This window comes from Ischnura elegans, chromosome X (genome assembly GCF_921293095.1).
Source record: "Ischnura elegans chromosome X, ioIscEleg1.1, whole genome shotgun sequence".
NCBI lineage: Eukaryota > Metazoa > Arthropoda > Insecta > Odonata > Coenagrionidae > Ischnura > Ischnura elegans.
The window spans coordinates 107,069,898-107,090,202 of NC_060259.1; the positions used below are offsets into that span (position 1 = coordinate 107,069,898).

The window sequence follows — 20,305 nt, forward strand, 5'->3', positions numbered from 1 at the left end:
GAGAAGGCGTAGACCAGTCACAGGTCGATGTTACATCCTCACTGCACAGAAGACACTTCTAGAGAAAGACAGCGAATTCGTTTGAAATTCATTACTTAAGTTGCTTATTTGATTTGAAAAATTGTTGCAGGAAATTAGGTAAGTTTTATTTTCTCGATAATCCCCCTCTGAAGGCAAACAAAGGTTGCATGGCCATCCATTAATTTACAAAGATTGATTTTCTTGTGTGAGTGAAAGCGCAGCGTTTGATAGCCGCCAGTCGAGATTTAAACGTGTATCGTAACTCGTCATACATTTAGCTACTCCTTCCAGTTCTCATTTTTAATCTTCTCTCTTTGTAGATCTTTTTGGATAGATTGAAATATTTACTAAAATGCCCATTTTTTTCCCGCACTCATTTCTCTGCCCATTTCATTCATATGCTAGATCTTGTTCCATTGTTTCCGATTTTACGCTTGGCGCTGATTTTTTTTTCGGCGTCACAATATGATAACAAAGCTTTTCTTGTGATCCACCTTTTCCCGTTTTATCAATCCGGCAGTGATGGTCTATTGTAACAGCCAATAGTTTCAGTCTCTTGCTGTGTAGAAAAGACAATATGCATAGAAGTCATAGTATCGAACCATCTTTGTGAACTCGCCGTCCACTTAGATACGTCATTTTAAAATTATGGCTAATAGGTACTATATTTTTTATCAAGAGGATCCTTAAAAACATTGGGGCTTATTCAATGCATTTTTCATTCGTAGGAATATCTGAAAACTGTCGAAATGCTGGTTTTATATAAAGACGTGATAGCTCTTGGGTGTATTATGAGTAATGTTTAATGATAGTTACACGATTGCATACTTCCATGGAGAGCGGGAAATTTATCCTTTAATTTGGATAAGATGTAGTTGAATTACGAATAAGCAGTATTTTTTATCGTGTTTATCATAAATAAGCTGTAAATTTTGGGGGATATTTCAAGTAGTAGAAGTTAATGTGTAAGAGTTAAAGGAAGTAAAATTTATCGCCCCTTGTTGCGATTCGGAATCGATTGAATTATTTATTTTTCATCCCTCTCAAAATCTTCTTGAATAAAAAAAAACATGCATGCATCCTACCATTCTTTATTCTACTTCTAATTAAACGTATTCATTATTTTCGTGAGTGAGTGAATTAAAACATATTTAGTTCAAAAGGTTTCTCTGCATTTATACCGTTAATCAAATATTTCCTTGGCAGTTGATGAAATAAGGATCTTTTGTTTTGTTTGGCAACTGAGTGCAGCCATCAAGAGGAAGAATGCCGAGAAAAAGTTGATGAGTTGAATTTTGCGATACATATTATCATGCATTGTATTAGTGAGAGTGTACCTCATCATGATCTGATGCAGATGAACGTTCAAGAATTTGATCCAAAAATCCTACCAAAATACTTTTTTCTATGCAAGCACGTAATCGTCGCTTATCGTTGCGTTTATCACCTCATTTTATCCAAGTTCGGTTTTTGGAAACATTTCATAAAATTAGTAAAAAAAAGGCGTACATAGAGTGTTCAAGTGCCAACCTATTAGACGTTAATAATCCCATTCTGTTATTTAAAATTTTCCTGCAATATTACTAAAATCCATCGGGTATTAAAGGTAACAGCCAAATACAATGTAGCCTAAAAATGAAGATACAAGATCCTGTTAGCAAGTAAATTTCAATCTTTTGGCCTAACTAATTTTACACCACTCGGAATACAAATTTTTGCGCTAGAGTCGGAATGGAATGCTTCATTACGCTGCAGAATTAGATATTTGATGACGTGGTAGTCTTTAGCCGTCGTACGTGCCTTGATGGATGGAGTTCATTCCCCCAAATACACTTTCTCTGCACCCCGCGCACGCTAATGCTTGACTTTCTCCTTTCCGCATCCGCCAAATGACCTTGGATCCACCCTGCGCTGCGCACCACGGAATCCCGCATTAGCGTGATTCAGAGCTGCGTCTGATTTTTGTTACTTGTTTCGTGTAAATATGGTCAGAGTCTGCATGATACTTGGTTTTTAAGTTCGCGCAAGGGGCCATACTATTTGCTTTATACGTCAAGGGAGCGATGTCGGATCCTGCGAATGGCGTCAGGTATAGAGGAGAATATTTTACCACTTCGATTGAGCCACGTGATTGCTCGTCAGAATAGATTCATCGCTACTATGAGATGCTTAACCATTGCGATCATAGTTAGGTTTTTTATTTCGAAGAGGATAGTGCTGATAGCGCCTCATCCCCTATTTCCCTCCCTTTCTGAGTTCATCCTTTACTTTCTAACCTCACCGTCTGGCGGTACACCTATTCGCTTACGTTAAAACGACCTTAGAAAATAACAAGCCCAATATCTAATCTATATATACTACTAGTATATACTCAATCTGAATGCCGTAATTGGAAATTGATATATAATTACGATATTAAATAATGTTCTCTCTCAAGTATTTGCGAGTCTACATGTTGGGAAATTTTCAAGGTAAAACTTTTCTGAGTACGTTTTCGCTGCCTGTAAATGATTTCTTCGTGCACTGCTCATGATGGAAAGAAGTCGGCATGTGCTGGAGCTTATCGTTGTATTTGGTGCCATTAGCATATTTTTATACTTTCCCCATTCATTGTTCCACTTATGTTTGTTTTTTTCTACCTTTTCCTACTTTTTTTGTTGTTGTTACACTGCTTTAAGTCACTTCTTTTGATATGCTGCAGTATCTTCAATAGCTATTATCCAGGTGTATTCTTGTCGCGGGGCAATTTATTAATTTTAAATTGATATCTTTTGTCAGTTTTCTTTGAGTACTCGCTGTCTTGCGTTTCACCTTTCCGGAGACGTCACAGTGCATTTCTCTGCTGTAGTTGTCGTTGTTTCCATCTTACACAAAATAATTTTAATGACCTCGTATTTAATTTAAATTGCAATTGAATTTTTGAATTCAACTTTCTTACTATTTCATTCTTCAGTATTATGAGCTAATTCTTTGAGTTTACATTCAAAGTGCTTTTTCTCTATTATTTTTATCACATTCGTGTCCATAGTCTTTTTATCTATTGAAATATAATTTTTACCTATTTCAAAATAAACTTTCGGTAGCTAAAGTTAAAGAGTCTAGAATTTAAGCTGTGAAAATAAAGGACCTCTTAGTACTTAACGCCGCAATTTCCGTCATTAACTCTCTGAGTATCAAAACGATTTTTCAAAATGGAAGTAGAAGATTTTTCGAGTATAAATAACAAAACTCGGGAAGATTTGAATCGCCGGAAATTCCATGTGCGTTTTGCCCATAAGAATGTCCATAGGAGAGAATGATTGATTCATTTAAATTTAAAAAAGCTTTCGTGACAAGATTTATTTTGAAATTATGTCACCCGTGAGTTTAGAAAGAAGACATAAGTTGAGGTATTTCGATCTCTTTCAAAGAATACAGTTTTTACGTAATTTACATGATGAGAAAGCGAGCAGCCTCGATATCTATATCTCGCTCCTCGCTCGTCTATCCTTTCCACAAATCATGCGAATAGAGCCTTTGTTCGTTGACGCTAAAATCCGCATTATAAGTCTTTCACATTTGCTTATAGTCGTGCTGAACCTAGAGGAAAGGATATGTTCTTATCAAATTGTGCTGAATACTTCCTTACATCTCCATCATTTTCTTCGTCTCTTGCCTCCAATATAAAATGTAAATGCATATCGTTTTGTGTATTTCTTTCCCTAAGTACGATCGCGTGAAATTTTTATCAAAAATTTAACTTCTAAATGGTGATTTCATTCTATTGCGCAGTGCCGGCATATCGTTCTTTGTTATTTTCATGGGAAGAATTCTGTAAGTATATTTGTTCCCTATTGTTGTCACTCGTAATCAAATGAATGTTGTTTACCTCCTAAATATTTTTTCATTAGAAGGTCGTGATGCATGCTGCTTCATACTTGTTATGTCCTAATTATTGTGTAACTGAAATATTAGTATGTTTATAAACGCCTTCCTCATCAACTTCCCTCTCTTAATTCTCAAAGCAATCTTTTCTTCTCCTCCCCTAGAATCTTGCAAGTAAATTCTAATTACCAATGGCTTTAATTTGTTCTAAGATCTCGAGGGAAGTTACCTTGATAGGATATTTTGAATGCCTAATATATTGTTGCTTATATTTTCCAAGTCAATTTCTCTATATTAGCATGATTAAAGACTCTGGTTTACGCATATCGACCGTTGAGTAATGCGCCATTTTGATGGATCTGAATGAAGTGCCTTGACGCAGATGGGGTAGATATTATCACATTCTATTCCAGAGTTTAGTGAGTTATTTATTGCGCAATCATATACAAATCTCCAAGCCTTTAATGAATTTTGGTGTACTTTCTCGATCATCTTCACCGGTTAAGTGTTGGGAAAAAATTAATATCTGTCTCGTTTGGTACTTGCACGGAGAAAATTTATTTCCTTTCCAGTGCATTTGTTTGGCGGTAGTACTGCGACTAAAATGTGAACTACCAGGTATATTCTCATCTTTCAGTTATTTCGTATCAATAATTGCCAAACAGCGATTTGCTTCTCAACTTATTTCTCTCGTTGCTTCTATGTTTACCAATTAGTGTGAGAAATCAATAACCAAAATGAGTGGGTAAATTTGTAATTAATAATTTCAGGATATTCTCTCTTTTTGGGCCAAAGTAGTCTTCGAAAATTTAAGCGAAGTAACTGGAGAGACTTTATCTACGCATAATTTACGGCATATATTTTTTTAGTGTTCTCAAAGTTGTAGGCTTCAATAAATAAATAGCATAATGTAGGAAAAGTTTACATCTGTTATCAAAGCTTTTAAGCCTGGACTCCCCTTTCAATTATTTGGCCATGTCTTCCTAGTCGCTCCAAATTTTTTCAGCTATATAGAATGCTTACCATCCTCCATTTTATTTAAGAATGCCAGTATCTTATTCAACTAAATATCAGAGGAATTGCAAGGTTAGGCATCATAAATTCTCAAATATGTTAACCTGAGCAGAGAAGCTAATATTATTTACTCCTTGATTCTACCCGCAAATACTACAAAAGTGGCCAACAGGACAAGAAACTCTAAAGTCGGCTATTTTCCTCTTTTCCTTGCAATCTCTACTTCTGTAATGTTTCTAAAATGTGTTCCTACGATTGAGTGTCGTGTTAATGGAGGAAAACTAATGCTCAAGCCAAATAAAACTCTTGAATAACTTTTATTTTCTGGTGATTTCATTGTTAACTAATTTTTGGGGTCAATATTCTTGGAATAGTTACGCAGATGCTCACATTGCAGCCCAACGAGCACAACCTAACGTTAGCACCAACGTCATAATCATAATCATCTAGATCTCTGCCATTGTGTAGGTCCTCTAGGAGACCTGCTCCATAGCCAGTCTCTCCTATACACTTTTTTTTAACTTTTTCATTTTTTTCTTTTTTTCTACATCCCTACATTTCATCGCTCATCCCCCACACTTCGTCCATTCCCTCCAATTCCCTTCAGCCGCCGCCCTCCTTAAATATTCCTGAATGCCGTGGGAGGTGACCAACTTAGTTCTTCTTTCTTTTCAAAAGCACTCCCTCCGCATTCTACTGTCCTCTTCTGCTCTTCCTAGCTCCTCTTTACCTTCCCTTCTATCAACATGGACGCCTAAAACTGTATTTCAGCGACAAAAGTTCTCATAGTTGACCGAGAATTGAGGAGATTAATCAATTTACGGGATTGCAAAGATAATTTTTATTAAGGCTTCCAAAATAAGTAGGGAAAAACATAATATACATATTGATAAAATCTTCATGGGAAATAAGCCATGTCTTCAGGGCGAATCATGGCAGAGCAGGCCATCGAAACGTTGGCAGCAATGTCCATCCTCACCCGGCTGATTTCCCGTGAAGATTTTATCAACAGCATTCGCCGGGAAAGCACCAAATCCTTCTTCATAATATACATAGTTTTTTGCTATGCTTCATCAACGGTATTATACGATGCTCATCACATTTACAATGTCCCAAGCTCAAAGCTACTAAAAGCTTTTACGCTTATATGTCGAAACTAAAGTGTGTATAATTTTCTTGTAAGTTTAGCATCCTATAGATTATCCTTTGCTTGCAAGACGAGCGTTTTAATTCTTGAGTTTAGTATGGATTTATTATGTGGAAAATAATTAGACGTCATAAGCATTCACTCATACAAATACAATGCTAAGATTGGTATACTGAATTCCTCTCATTCACAAGTTATTTTGTCATATTGGTCCTCACATACCATTTGTCTAAATTTGGATTTTTTCAATTGATATTATTTCACCTAAGTTAAAAATTGTTCCTTAATGGAGTTAAGGAACCCTCGGCAGCAGATGCTAAATTCGTTTTTAATGTTGATCTCCTTAATTTTGGGGATTTAGGGAAGCATTTCCAATTTTTTGGTATTATTTCCGATTTATGAAATTCCCAATTTTATATTAGCTTTTGAAAGTTTCCCGTGGTGTAAAAGAAGTATTTCTATTTTGAATCGCAATGGTATTGATATCAGTGGTAACGTAATATGTGTACGAACTTTATGCATAACTTGCTTCCACACATTGACTCCTTTGCACTTCCATCGAAATACTTAATAAGCCTTTCTCTATCTTATCTGTCTCCTGACTAGCTTGTTCCTGCCGATTCTCGTTGTCTTTTTTTGTCAAATTATTTCTTGTTTCTGCTTTTCATATTGCTTAATCGTCCTCTAAAGTATCTATTTGGACCTGTCCACTATAATATGGCAACACTGCTCTGTGTGCTTCTCTATCTTTAAAATAAAGATAAAAAATAAATAATATCTCTCGAAAAATTTGCACCTTAATGTAAATGGCTTCGCTAGGTCATCTAAGTCATTGCCAGCAGAAGCTGCGATTAGTACTAATTGAATTTGGATGCTCAATTCCGCAATGCCAGCCTGAGTATTTGCAATGGAAAATTCTCTTGTGGAAACCGCGTCAGCGAGCTGATTATTGCATTTTTTCCGTCACACAAACCCATTGTACAGAGAATATGCGCAAATAATGTGTGCACGAGCCCCGAAAATTATTGGCCCCGTGTTCATCACGCCTTGCTCACCATCAGGGATCGATTGGATTGCTTTGGAGAGATGAGCTTTTAAATGGTCCCATTGGAATTCGTGCCCTCCATGTGTCTCTCTCACTTAATTCACGAGCATCACTCATATCACGTGTATCCTCGTTCTCGGGTTTCAATGCACAGCAGGGCCAACATCGAATTCGCGTTCAATTAGCATCTACCGAATAAAAGTTGCCCATATCCAAGCACACTCAACGCGCTCACACACGTGCATGCTAGAGCTTGTCTCTCGGTCATTACCAATATTTTTTGCGAATCTAGCATGTTAGATGCTTTTCGTGAGTTGTATGAAAGTGAGTGACACACCGACCCTGTGATAAGCTTGTCACGTGCTCAGCGTATGACGAGACATTTGCATGTGCTTTTCACGTTGCCAATTCAACTTGACAGATATTTCTCCGTGCACACATTGCCCAATAATTGTGTTCATAGGACAAAGACACGAGTTATCAATACGTTTTCGTGCCTTAATCACAGATCCAAAATGCTTAAAATTTGACAGTCCTGTTTTTCGGTACTCAAAAAAGGTTTCGATGGTCCCGGCAAAGCACGGTTGTTCAGTCCTTTGAAGGAATTGTGTGTAATAGTGAAGAAATTAGTTAGTATGCATTATCAGCTTAAATAATCCAGGGGAAACACATTCCTTTAGCGTCGCTGAAAATTTTCCCGACGATGCGATTTGTTTCTTTATTTTCTATACCCTAAACCTGAATTAATTTCATTCATGCTCAAAAGCAAACATTTCAGCAAAGATAAAAGTTTTTCGAGCTCGTAAATGCCGCTGCGAAGTGTGAATAAAAATAATTGGAATGTGTGTGAAAGCACTATAGTTGAGTACCTTTGGAATATAAGTGGAGAACAAATAAAAGATAATAATCCCAAAACTGTTCCACATTGATTGTACAGTTTTTGGGCTCAAATAATATAATGTTAAAATAAAAAAACGCATTCAATGACTTCATTTTATTGCATTAACCTTCGCTTCTGTGGTACTAGTTTAATGGATGTTGATCGTCTGAACAAAAAAAGTAATTATCTTCTTATTTCATGACCTCTCCGGTAAATGGGTTGACTATTAAAGAGCTAAGTATTGTAATGTGATTTCGGCCAAACTATTCTTTCCCCTGATTTTTATGTGTATCCAGGTGCTACAGGAAAGTGTGTTCTAATATGTGTTAATATTTTGCCCAATGATCCAAAAAGTTATCTCTTTTCTAAACTAAATGAAAAATATTGACGATCAATTTCATTTGCAGCAATTGTTAAAATATCTCAAGTAATGGGCTCCGAGAAATAAATCTATAATCAATTTTCAGGCACACATGATCCAGGAATTTTTTAAAAATTCCTGGGTCCATGAAAAAATTCCATTATTTAAAAAAATAGAATAGTGTTTATGAATAGTGAAATCAATTATTTGTTAGAAATGATTCGAATCTGTAGTTGTTTCTCTCTCTCTCAGAAAGTTATACTCCATGATGGTCGCCCCACTCTGTCGCATTTTATTCTCTTTCTGGCCGTCATTTCTCACGAAAATTGTCATTTATGTATTGTTCATCACAAATGGGAAGAGTTTCAAATGGTCCGCCCTTGTGATCAGTAGGATAATAGCCAAGAATGAGGTGCGTTCTTGGTATTTTGATGATGAAATGCTATCGCTAGCACACAATGATGGCATACCCAAGACTTATGGTACTGTTTGGGGAAAAGCTAGCGATGTAGTTCTTATGATTTTTATGTCACCATGAATAATTTCATTTTCTAGAGAACTATATTTGTGGCCGCATATCATGAAAAATCCGTTCCGATTCGTAATGGGGTTAAACATCGGCGTCCAAAATGCCTCAGTCCTGATTGATTCTACTTATTACAGATATGGAGATATTCTTCACAGAATCTTGCATAGAGGTGCTAGATTTTTCTGGCATTCAAGGAATCGTTCTGAATCGGGTTCCTGTAATACTTAGATATTAGTGCGGCGAGTAAACCACTTGACATTCTAGAACTCTTTACGGAATTAAGATATTCGAATCACCATTATTATCATTGCTATTCCTAGAACATTTTAGTATTGTATTAATCTGTTAGCTTTATTCGTAGCTGATTTTATTATTTACGTGTTTATGTAGCTCAGATTACATGAATCGAGAAAATGCTTTTCGTAACTCTGAGGACACGCTCGTCCTCATTTGGTGAATACGAGGCGCGTAACTCAGTCCGGAAACGGCTTGATGCACTGTGTTATGCCCACAATCTGTATGTAAGCTGCCGTTTCGGACGGCCGTGGTTTTGCATTCCGGCCATGAGGCAAAGGGCGGATTGGTCAACCCACCTGCCATCCCTGCAGCAGGAGGCTTCGGTCTACGGTCCGCAGCCACATGATGGCGTCGCCGGCCTGAAAGTCCCGAAGGCCGGGGCAGCGACGGTGCAGGTACATCCCGAGGCACTTGAGCAGCTCGGACGTGGACGCCTGGATGACGGTCTTCTTGGGGGGCGGCGGTGGGGGTGGGGGCGGCGGCGTGGTGGCATGCAGGTGATTGGCGGAGGGGGGTGCGAGTCTGGGGGACGCGAGCAGGGCTTTGACGGACCCTTGGACGACTAACACGTTGTTGTTGTTGTTATTGTTGAGGATGGGGTTGTTGTTGAGGTGGTGGTGATGCGCGTGGTGGTGCAGGTTGTGGGCGCTGTTGGCGTGGTTGTTGGCGCGGACGAGGTCGAGGGGGGCGAGTACCCCGGGCGGCGCCGCCGTGCCCGCCGACGTCACTTTGGCCGTCGCGGGGTAGTAGCACGACAATGCCTTCTGAATGTTCTTGTTCTTGTCGACGAGGAGCGGGTGGATGGAGTCGAGTGGCGGCCTCAGGGGCACCAGGCCCCCGCTACCCACCACGCCGCCACCCCCTCCCACGCCCCCCGCCACCACGCTCCCGCGGTTCTTATTATTGTCCAGCTTCTTCTTGTTGTTGTTCACCGTGGAAAACCGCTTCCAGCTGAGGGCGTTGATGAATAATGAGTGCTTCTTGAAGTTCCCTCCGCCTTTATTCTCCAACGCGTTCTTCTCCGAGATAATCTTCGAGCTCTCCAAAAGCTGTTGATTGTTCGCTATGTGATGCTGGTTGTTATTGTTGTTGTTGTTTTGGTTGTTGTTGTTGTTATTGTTGTTGTTATTGATGTTGTTGTTGTTGTGGTGGTTGAGCAGCACGAGGGGGGCCGCGGGGGTCACTTGGCCCGTGTTGGTAGGGCCGCCGCTCGAAGGCGGAGCTGGCGCTGGCTGGCCCGGCTGGCTCTGCACGGGCGGAGACACCCGCGGCGAGGCACTCCCGTTGGAGAACAGCACCTGGCTGCCCGTGGTCACTTGCTGGTTGTTGTACCCATGGTTGCTTCCACTGCCGCCCCCGCCTCCGCCCCCGCCGCCCATCCCACCGCCGCCCACCATCCCACCCGTCCCCCCCACATGACCACCAGCACCTTTTATTTGGTCCACTCGGTTCCTGGCGTTGTTCAGCTGCTCGTAGCTGAAGTTGTTGAGCGTGAAGTCAGTGCCGACGCCGATGAGCCCGCCGCCGGAGCCGCCGTTGCCCCCGCTGCCATTGCAGACCGGCGGCCGCCTGTCGCGAGGGCTGAAGCTCAGCACTGTCCCCATGTCAGCTAATCGCTCGGCTCCTTGCTAGGACCTGGGTGGAAGGGAAAAGGAATTAGTCAGTGTGCGCGCCTTCAACTCTAGACCTCTGCAATAAATAAATCCACTTTATTAATAATGTCAATACCTTCACTTTGTGGAAGCAAAAATATTTAGAAATAACTTCCATTTGTGATATTTCACAGGTTGCTTTTTTTACCGACCTATGTTTAAACTTTTTAATAGCCATTATCATTGGATTGTAATGAATGGAAAACTATGCTGGTAAAAAAAATTATGTGGAGCATTACGAAGTGAAATTATATCCAATATCGTTTATTGTATTGAATTCTTCAGTATTAAGGCCTATTCATTGTACCAACAGACCGCATTTTATTCCTCCCAACATATGTCTACGTGGTATTCTTCCCTTAATTACCATTCTCAGTGTTAATAAGTTAGTGCAATCATTAAAAAATATCCGAAATGCTTCTATCTGTAAGCTATCAAAAATGCCATTTTTAACCTTTGTGTGCAGCCTAAGGATAAAGGGTCAAAGTAATAATTTCAATAGAGTGATATTATGCTTGGTGCCTTGCCACTGGGATAAAATCCTGGCTGTTATTCTCGTGGGCATAATTATAGTAGTTATTTTTTTCTGAAGAAAACCGGCGAGTGGCTAAGAGGAGGTGGAACGAAAGGAGAGTGCAACTAAAGAACCTGACCGAATTACATGAACGTGTAAACACACTCGTCGCCCTTTCACTCAAGTAGCTGGGAGTGTGAAATAGAGACTATAGAGTTCTCTAGACTGATCTAGCAGTACTCACTGCATCGTAAACTGGGTAACGGAAAAATCGTTACCTAATTCCGAGGCCGTTTGACTGGGGCATGACCTTAACTTCTAATAGAAACTGTGATTGTCATGCCTGTTTGGTGGCAGGGCAATCGAATGCCTCGTCAACTACTAGCTATGATGTGCTGAGAAAACCTCGTCGTAGCAACGCCTGCAGATGCTCTTTCTTCCAATATGTGAAGCTGATTGCTGATATACCTCTAGAAAACTGCCGCTCCACTTAATTATTAAGAACTTGTCTGTATGAAAATGAGTCCAGCTGCTGGAAACGCAAGCAACGGGAGAAATTTTACTAATTTGTTTCTTGGTGGTAGGAGCTTATAAGAACCTTGTACACTTGGATTTTTATTTTCTTTAATTTTGACCTCAAACCTAGTAGGAGACATAGAATTAAATATAGATATTTTACCAGAAGACAGCATGAAATTAGAAAATATTTGTCCATCTTAGGTAATCCATTAGGAACCTTTAAGTCTATCAGATCCCCTCTTACAGCGGAGCCAATGCTATTAAACGATTAATGTAACCATTAAGAGCCATTTTTGCGATATCTAGTTAGTCCTAATCATAAGGTGTTATAGACTTCGACTTTATCTATTGGTGGGTGAGAGTTCTACTTATCTTAAAGTCTGATCGTATACATAAGCTAACCAGAGCTTTCGACTACCTCTAGGTAAAGTTTAAGGTTGTATCTACTTATGTTAGCGTTAAACAGGCGTTATAAAAACGGCCTTAATGAGACAGGCTTAAGCGTAACTTGGGCGAAGGCATGCAGATGAACCAAGGCAGCATTATTATTCAATCCATTCATTTATTATAAAAATTCAGCCTTTGTGGGATTGAAAATAGTTTATTTCCTTTTAACACGTCAATCCTAAAAGATATAGGGCCACTATCCCTATTTGCATAGCACATCCTGCATTCCTAAAGATGCGATCGAGTGTTAATCCGGCTATGGATGGAATCACTTCTCTTAGCTGGGGCTATTAGGTATCAGTACACACACGTACCTCCTAAGCTGTTTTTCTTCTCTCACTGACAGCAGATTCCTCGAGTTTTGGCTGGGCTGAATAACGGTGCGAGAACCGATCGTAACAAGAAACTGGTCATCGTTTTATTTATCATCTGAACAATTGTGATAATGTTGGTTCTCAGCAGTTAACATTTGGAGCATTAGCGCGCAAATGTATTGATGTGCCAAAGTGACATTGATGCATTGGAAGATAGGCTGTTAAATGCGTTCAACGCATTATTTACAAGCGTATGATTTATAAAAGAAGCTACTAAAATCGAGGATTTGTGTATTTGGGAAAATTAGTTTCTAAGTTCAAGAATTTCAAAGTTGATAATGCAGTATTTTAAAAATATTTTTAGTTGAGTATTTAATAGGTATTATTCTCATGGACATAATTATGGTAGCTATTTTATTTCGGAGGAAAATCGGCGAGTGGCTAAGAGGAGGTGGATCGAAATCAGCGTGACAGCGACCTAATTGCAGCCACACCCGTGGCCCCATTATCCAAGAGTGGTTATTCATCCTTAGTGAATTGAGCGTTTGAAAAGATTTCTAGCGAAAATATGCCATAAAAATTTTCCCAAAACTAAAATAAAAAAATTTACGAGAAGAAATCACCAACTTTGGAAATGAACAGCATTTTAGAAATTGTTTTGCACGTAAGTATTGTTAGCAAGCACCTCTTGTATCAATGTTTGTTCAAATTGGGAATGGTGGGGGCAGGTGCTCATTTCTTAGCTCACATACACAAATGACTCGCATACGTACTGTATATGTACGTATGGTAGTTTTTCATCCCAAAAAGTATATTTAAAATTAAGCTTTAAAGGGCTTTATTTAAAAATTATAAATCGAAATGAGTACTAGTACTAATAGTCTCCAATATCCCTAGTTCAGAGGCACTGTTTTCTCGGAATGCTTTGCGATTTCATCAAATGTGGTATCCAAAGTAGCAAATGCGTTTTCATGCCAGGGGACATCTGTGGCATCTCAAGGAAAAACTCAGAGTGTTTTTAGGCGAAAGATGAAAGCTGAGCTAAGACACATAAACGGAATGGACTAGTTGTCAGAACAACGTATGTGATTTCGAATTTGAGCATTCCGTTTTCCTTTTCTGTACTCGCTTCGCGTCCAACCGTGTGGAGATGTGTTGCGGGTGGATGTATCTCTCATGTAGACTAAACGTGGATAAAGGATGGGCTGTGGTCCACTTCGAAGCAATGACGGCCATGGCTCTTCTTACCACTATTCTCGAGCTTCTATTCTGTGGCATCTCAGAGGAAATACTTGCATGAGCGCTCAATGTGGCTTCATAATAAACGAAAAGCTGAGGCAAACAGGTATCGCAACATTCCTATTAGTATGGATAGTGAAAAAAGTCTGGATATGAAATAATTGCATATGGATTTTTATTACGGTACTTCTCATGCTTATCGTGAATTAAATTTAATGGAAATAAAATTTTCAGTCGAAATGAATAACTTGAGAAAAAACGGTATCGTAGGAATCAGCCCATCAGAATGATCACATGGTCTGGAATTTGCCATTTAACTCTTGGCCCAATGCGCAGAAACCAAAAATCGCTCTTGTTTACATTGACTCCACGGCTGAAATGGGGAATGTGTGGAATGCATGGGAGCGGGGTTTGAGGAGGCATTGCCTCGCTGGATTTGATGCGCGCCAACTTCCCCGAATGCAATATTAGGCAGCCAAGTTTGGGCTCTAAACATGTTGCCGTGTCCAATCGCTGCGAGAGAAACGGTGGGGATATTTCGCAAAGCGCATTCTGTGTAGTGCTTCTTTGGCTAATATTTAGAGCATCGGGTGAATTGAAGGATGAGCATAATGCATGTGGTGGTGTGAGCGGCTCTCCTCGTTCCTCAACGTTTCCGTCTGAAGATCAGAAGAGGGGGTCATATTTCGTGATCTTGCAAATGTTCGTATCGTCAATGCCGTGTATTGTCCAAATCGCATCTTTTGAGGCCGTGTACGTTAGAGACGTGTGAAATGTAACGACGCCTTGGAACGAAAGAATATGATTCGCTGATGCGGCAAGAAGTGGCTGAAATTCATGCGGCGGAGAATCCCAAGCATAGAATATGAAGTGTAAGACTTGGTGATATTTAAAAATAAAGTCATGATCACGTTGCTACTTCTATATTTAAGTGATTCATTAAAAAACGTATCAGAACCTAGTAACTGATGACGATTGTACTGCTGACGCCAATGAAACTCCTGATTTAGGTATTATAAATGTGAATTAAGACGTAAATTGTTCAAAAGATATATTGGCTTACTCTGTGTATGAGACGAACCTATATCTATAATTGCGGTTGTCATTGAGGTATTTAGAAATATTTCAAGTGTATTTATTTATTCCAATGCAGGTATAGGATTCTCACTCAGTTAACGCATAAGCAAGGCAAGCACGGCTTTAAAATTGAGGACTTCCATGATCTTGGAATTTTTCATCAATTCCGTTGGTCTAACGAGGGAATTTCAGTGTAAAGTTTCAAAATTATTGATTATGTAGCCCAACTTAAAATTTCCACCAATTCCTCGCAGAGGCGGATCCGAAGGTTGGTAAAGAGGCTCTGACCTCCCTAATTGGCTCAAAATTTGCGATAGATAATATCGAAATTGTTGTTGGGCTCCACTTTGCATGAGAATTAAGTGATAAGTATGTTTCGAAAGGAAATTATGATTATTAATTACAACATTTCTAAATCAGCTGGGTTATGAGGAATGTTTGGGGAGACCCCCCTAAGTGTAAGGGATGCTCTCCTTAGCTTTACCCCCCACTTTTGGCCCAAATCTAGATCCACAATTAATTCCCCGTATTCCCCGTGAGCTGAATTTTATATTAGTGGAATTGCAGTGGAGTTGCGAATATTGTATCGAGCCTCTTCCGCTGAAAGTAAATAACGACTTCATTTTCGATTGAATAATTTGGTGCTAAATACTGATCCGTCGTTGCATAAATAATAGAATACAGCTTTCAACGTGCAAGCATATAAATTCGGGCATTATCCAAAAATTTCTCTGCAGTTGAGTTGAAAATAGAATGAAATTCGAAGTGAATATCAACCAAATCTCTGGGAAACTAAGTTCACACATTATTAATTCCGCTACTAAAATATGCAAAAACATCTGTCATAGGCGAGAATCGAAATGGAATAATATATTCGTCAGTATTGAATTTGAAAAAAAATGCTACGATTACCTAACCCTAGTGTGGTTTTTTTTCTCTAGGGTGTCATGTAAATGCTGAGCCTAATAGAATATTTGTGGCTAGGATAGGGATTAGTTCTAAATATTAGCGGTCATTGGTGATGGCCGCTATATATATATATATATATATATATATATATATATATATATATATATATATATATATATATATGAAAAACGAAAAATAAAATAAAAGTGAGGAACTTACGGGGAAAGGTTGTTTTTACAAATTTTCGATGGGACGCAGCCCATCTTTCTCAAGTGAGAAGAGGAGGGACTTTCCCTCCTCTTCTCACTTGAGAAAGATGGGCTGCGTCCCATCGAAAATTTGTAAAACAACCTTTCCCCGTAAGTTCCTCACTTTTATTTTATTTTTCGTTTTTCTGTCAATTTCTAAGTTTTTTTTGTGTGCCCACCCCAGGGCAAGAAGAAGTTCCTTTACATTATTTATAATGCTCGTGTGAGTTTATCTCAAACGTGTGTATATATATATACACTTCGAAATGTTCCTCGGCGAGGTAAATAACATAAAAAACCCTAGGATGGGCAGTATCAATATATATATATATATATATATCGTTTCCATCAACGCTATATTTTTGGGAAATCCTGCAGTTAAGCATACTATCTTGAAGCTTGATAAGCGTCCAGTATCCGTCATTGAGTACCTATAAGATTAACAGAAGAAATTAAGATAACCCACATTAACTTCCTAAGCCGTTGGAAAACGACCATTGAATCATTTTCAGCTAAACAAAATGTTGCTGAACAAAAGCGTTGGTATTGCCATTTGATAAAAAATATACGTTAGTAAAATCAGCGAATGGTATGGTGATTAGGGGATGCATTTTACAGAATGCGAGAGTTTAATGAATGGAGCGTAGCATTAAAAAAACTGGTCAGTAAGTTGAAGTATCTGAATTTGAAATGATTATTTACAGTTGTACCGTCTGATATATCAATAATATGTACACAGCTAATCGCCTTTCTGGTGCTGCATAAAAATTTTCGATATCTTAATATCTGCAGCGAACTTATGAGTATATTCAGACTCACGAAGAATTAAACTCCGCTTGAAAGATATCCGAATGTAAAATTGACTTATCAGGAATGACTGCCATAGTGGGAGCCGCAGGTGCAACACTGATTCTGGAGAGCTTTGATCGATTCGCAGTGGTTGCGGCGATGACTGCAGATGCACAGAGCAAAATTATCTATTTACTCGAATTATCTTGAGCAAATAAAAAATTGTCTCTGTTATTATCCTCAATGATAGGTATTAGACACTATATATTTCACTCCCTGGATGAAGAATGCATTTCGTTCCACAGTCAATTGAATTGGTCGTTTATTTTCACTGACCCACCCTTAATACACCCCTCGATATGTAAGATGGCGCTTTTTATTAGTATCAGCGGATGGTACTTGAGAAACCAAAATGGCCACATGAAAATCAATTCCGAGTGTGCGCACCTATCCATGCCGGCAGCCATTTGGAAGTGGTTACCTATTTCATTGTGGACACGCACGCACTTCCCGAAGGCAATGCGCTCATTAAACTGGTGCGAGGAAAAAAATCGTCGTAATCCACGAAAATCGCTCGTTCACTCCTCTGCGAGTTGCCGCTTAGGGACAAGATGGCTGCCGGCGGAGCCAAGGTGAGCGGTGGGCGAGAGCAACGTAGCAGAAATCGATAAAACCGTGGCCAGATCTCTTGTAAGGATGGGTCCGGGCGGAAAAAGAGACTGTGGGAAGCGCGAGGGAGTACACACAGTTTTCGGTAGGCCGGGCGGACCGCAAAGGGAATGCACACTTTTTTTGGTAGGCGGAGCGGAAAATATGAAGGGAATACACACTTTTTTGGGTAGGCCGAGCGGGGCCCTCTGCCTTCTCCTCAGAGCACCATGTGGAAATATTTGGATATCCGCTCGTCTCCGCGTCTCTTGTCACTCGCTTCAAGTCAACACTCGGGGCATGCGGCGGCTCGTCCGTCGCTCGGTTCCCGCGGTCACGGCTCAACGGACGAACCAACCCCTTGACGTGCGTGCGGCTCGCGCGGACTCGTAGGCGACCCTCGTCGGCGTTTGACGTCGCGGCCAGAGGAAGGAGTGTGCGCTCGGCGCGGCGCACTGCAACTGAGCCTCTCCGACCCCCCTGCACGCGCGCCCCTGGTCATCGCTCGCCGCCCCTCCCGGTCGATGCCGCCCCATCCCCTGCGCCTAATCCACTTTCCGCGTCTCCCCTGGCAACCGCGGTGCCCCGGCGATGATGTCACGCGGGGGGCCCCCATTGGTCGGCCCGGGTCACGTGGTCGTCCTCCCACGTCCCCCACACCCCATCCCATCGCGCCCGGCCCGCCCCGCCACTCGGCGAACCCTGCCCCAACAATGCGCGCGAGTATGGGTGACAGCATCCAGAGTAGCACAGAGTCGCGGGATCCCCTTTTTCCATTTCTTTTTTGTATCTCTTTCCAACCTTTTTTACCAAGTGGTGACGCTACTCCTTAGCTCCCGTGTACAATCCGGTGAAAGGATGGGTCACTATGCAAGTTTGAGGGACTTCGATCGATAAGGTGATTGAGGGAGCCCCACCTTTCACTATGTCGGATCGCACGGAGGTTTTCGTCTGGGGAGAGGAAGTATTACATAGGCTGCGTCACTTCCTTACTAGAGCTAGAGATAATGAACCAGGGAACTGAGCTTATTGGTCGAAGTGAATTCGAAGGAGTAAATTCTTGCTGGTAATTGCTTTTATCTAAAATTGCTAAAACCTTCGGTCACCGAAGAGAGATTACAAGTTTCCCTAGCGAATGCAGATAAGGAAGTTGCCTTGGGTTCCTTACGCCGTTAATGAATTGATGGGGACCAGCTTTGCCGAGGGATGGTACACAACGGTATTCAGGATGGAAGGGAATGAAGAGGTCTTGATGCATAAGGGAAACTATGCCTTCGAAATGTCAATGCTCTTGTCACCTGGCAGCTGGAATCTCCAGGGAAATTCATCACCATTTTGGTAACCATTAAGCTCGGACGCTGTTGGGTATCTCTGCAATGTTCTAAACCATGCTTTTTATTCTCTAAGAAAAATTATTACTCCAGATGTTGGAGATCTCTGTGGCTGAATAAAAATGCCAAAAAAGCTCCGGTCGTTATAAAAAAAAGTCGTCAACATCTGTAATAAGAGAAAAACAAGCAATATCTAATTATCTAACTCGAAACGGCTATAATCTATGAAAGAAAATAGCCATTTAGGAAGGAAGACATGGTGAAGAAATATAATTAAGTAAGGGTAAAATAGATCCGAAAGACACAAAGCCGAATGTGTGTAAAATTCGACTGATAAAGGAGATGTTGCGGCTGAAGTGGTCCAGAGAAAATGAATTAAGTGATTGAGAAGAACCCTTCTCAAAAAAGCCATTCAGAGAATTAAAGACTTCATCAGCTGGCAACATTAGGTAGTTAAAAATGCTCTTTGGTCAAAATATAATGGAAATTTTAAAGACAGCGAGAATATCTCCGTCATATTCGATGGAAATATTGAATGGCTACTGAAGAACACTTCGCCTTTCCACAGTTTCTAATGGCACTTTCTTGCTCTTCACTATCCAATTCTTCTTTAATCTAGTTTTGCGTTTATCACTTTTTGCTTGCAATATAATGCAATTATGACCTTGCTTTGTCCTTTTTTCGTTCATTCAAACCCCAGGATATATTTCTGCAGCCATGAGGAGTATCTGTGCATGTTATATTTAATTTTACAAGGTATAAAACAAAAAATTTGAGATCAAGAAATCAGAATTTCCTCAGAAGTAAAAATTCCTAGATTATTACCGGCAAATCCTCGTTTCTTGTTTACAACGTGAGTTCAATTTTTTATGTATACTTTTATTCCTTTATGCTATTTGTGGACGCACTTGGAATAGTCCTCAGGCAGCGTACTAGATTTTATTATTCCTAATGCTTACTTGGAATATAGGTCGCCCAAAATGTTTGCAATGGCAAAAAGCTTTACAATTGTGATTTTATCATTTTTCTCTCTATTCATATTCTTTTTCGGATTCGTGTCCGAATTATACGATTGCATATGACCCGCCTTGGATCACAACTCACCATATCCTACCATAAACCGACGGCATCGAGGTAAACTTGGAAGATGAATAAAATTAGAATCACGGTTAATTGGGGCTAATGATTTCTAACTAAACGAGCAGTAAATTACAGAATATTTTCCCTTCTCTTTCATTGCACCTCTTTTGCCCTCAACATATATTCTACAGGTAATCCTTTGGCTGATTTATCTAGATACTTTATCTACCACCCTTAACTTTTGCCTTCTATTTTTTCATCAGTAAGATACCCTTGTTAATACGCAGTAGTAGGTGGCCATCACAAATCCAGAGCCTTAAATATGTGCTCAAAAGGCCATCCAAACATCATCAAGTCCAGTCTTTTTCAGTGTTATTGGT

At 40.0% G+C, this 20,305-nt stretch overlaps 1 protein-coding gene across 1 annotated transcript in view; it reads right to left on the minus strand.

The window, feature by feature from the left end:
• The window catches only part of LOC124170765, a 41,756-nt gene extending 23,774 nt beyond the window's left edge, over window positions 1-17,982 (minus strand). The window contains exons 1-3 of the mRNA XM_046549706.1: window positions 17,697-17,982; window positions 10,595-10,793; window positions 9,455-10,282 (exon numbers count right to left, since the gene is read on the minus strand). Of these exons, the coding sequence (XP_046405662.1) occupies window positions 9,455-10,282; window positions 10,595-10,762 (996 nt within the window). The 5' untranslated portion in view covers window positions 10,763-10,793; window positions 17,697-17,982. The remainder of the gene's footprint in view (window positions 1-9,454; window positions 10,283-10,594; window positions 10,794-17,696) is intronic.
• Window positions 17,983-20,305: the final 2,323 nt, after the last annotated feature.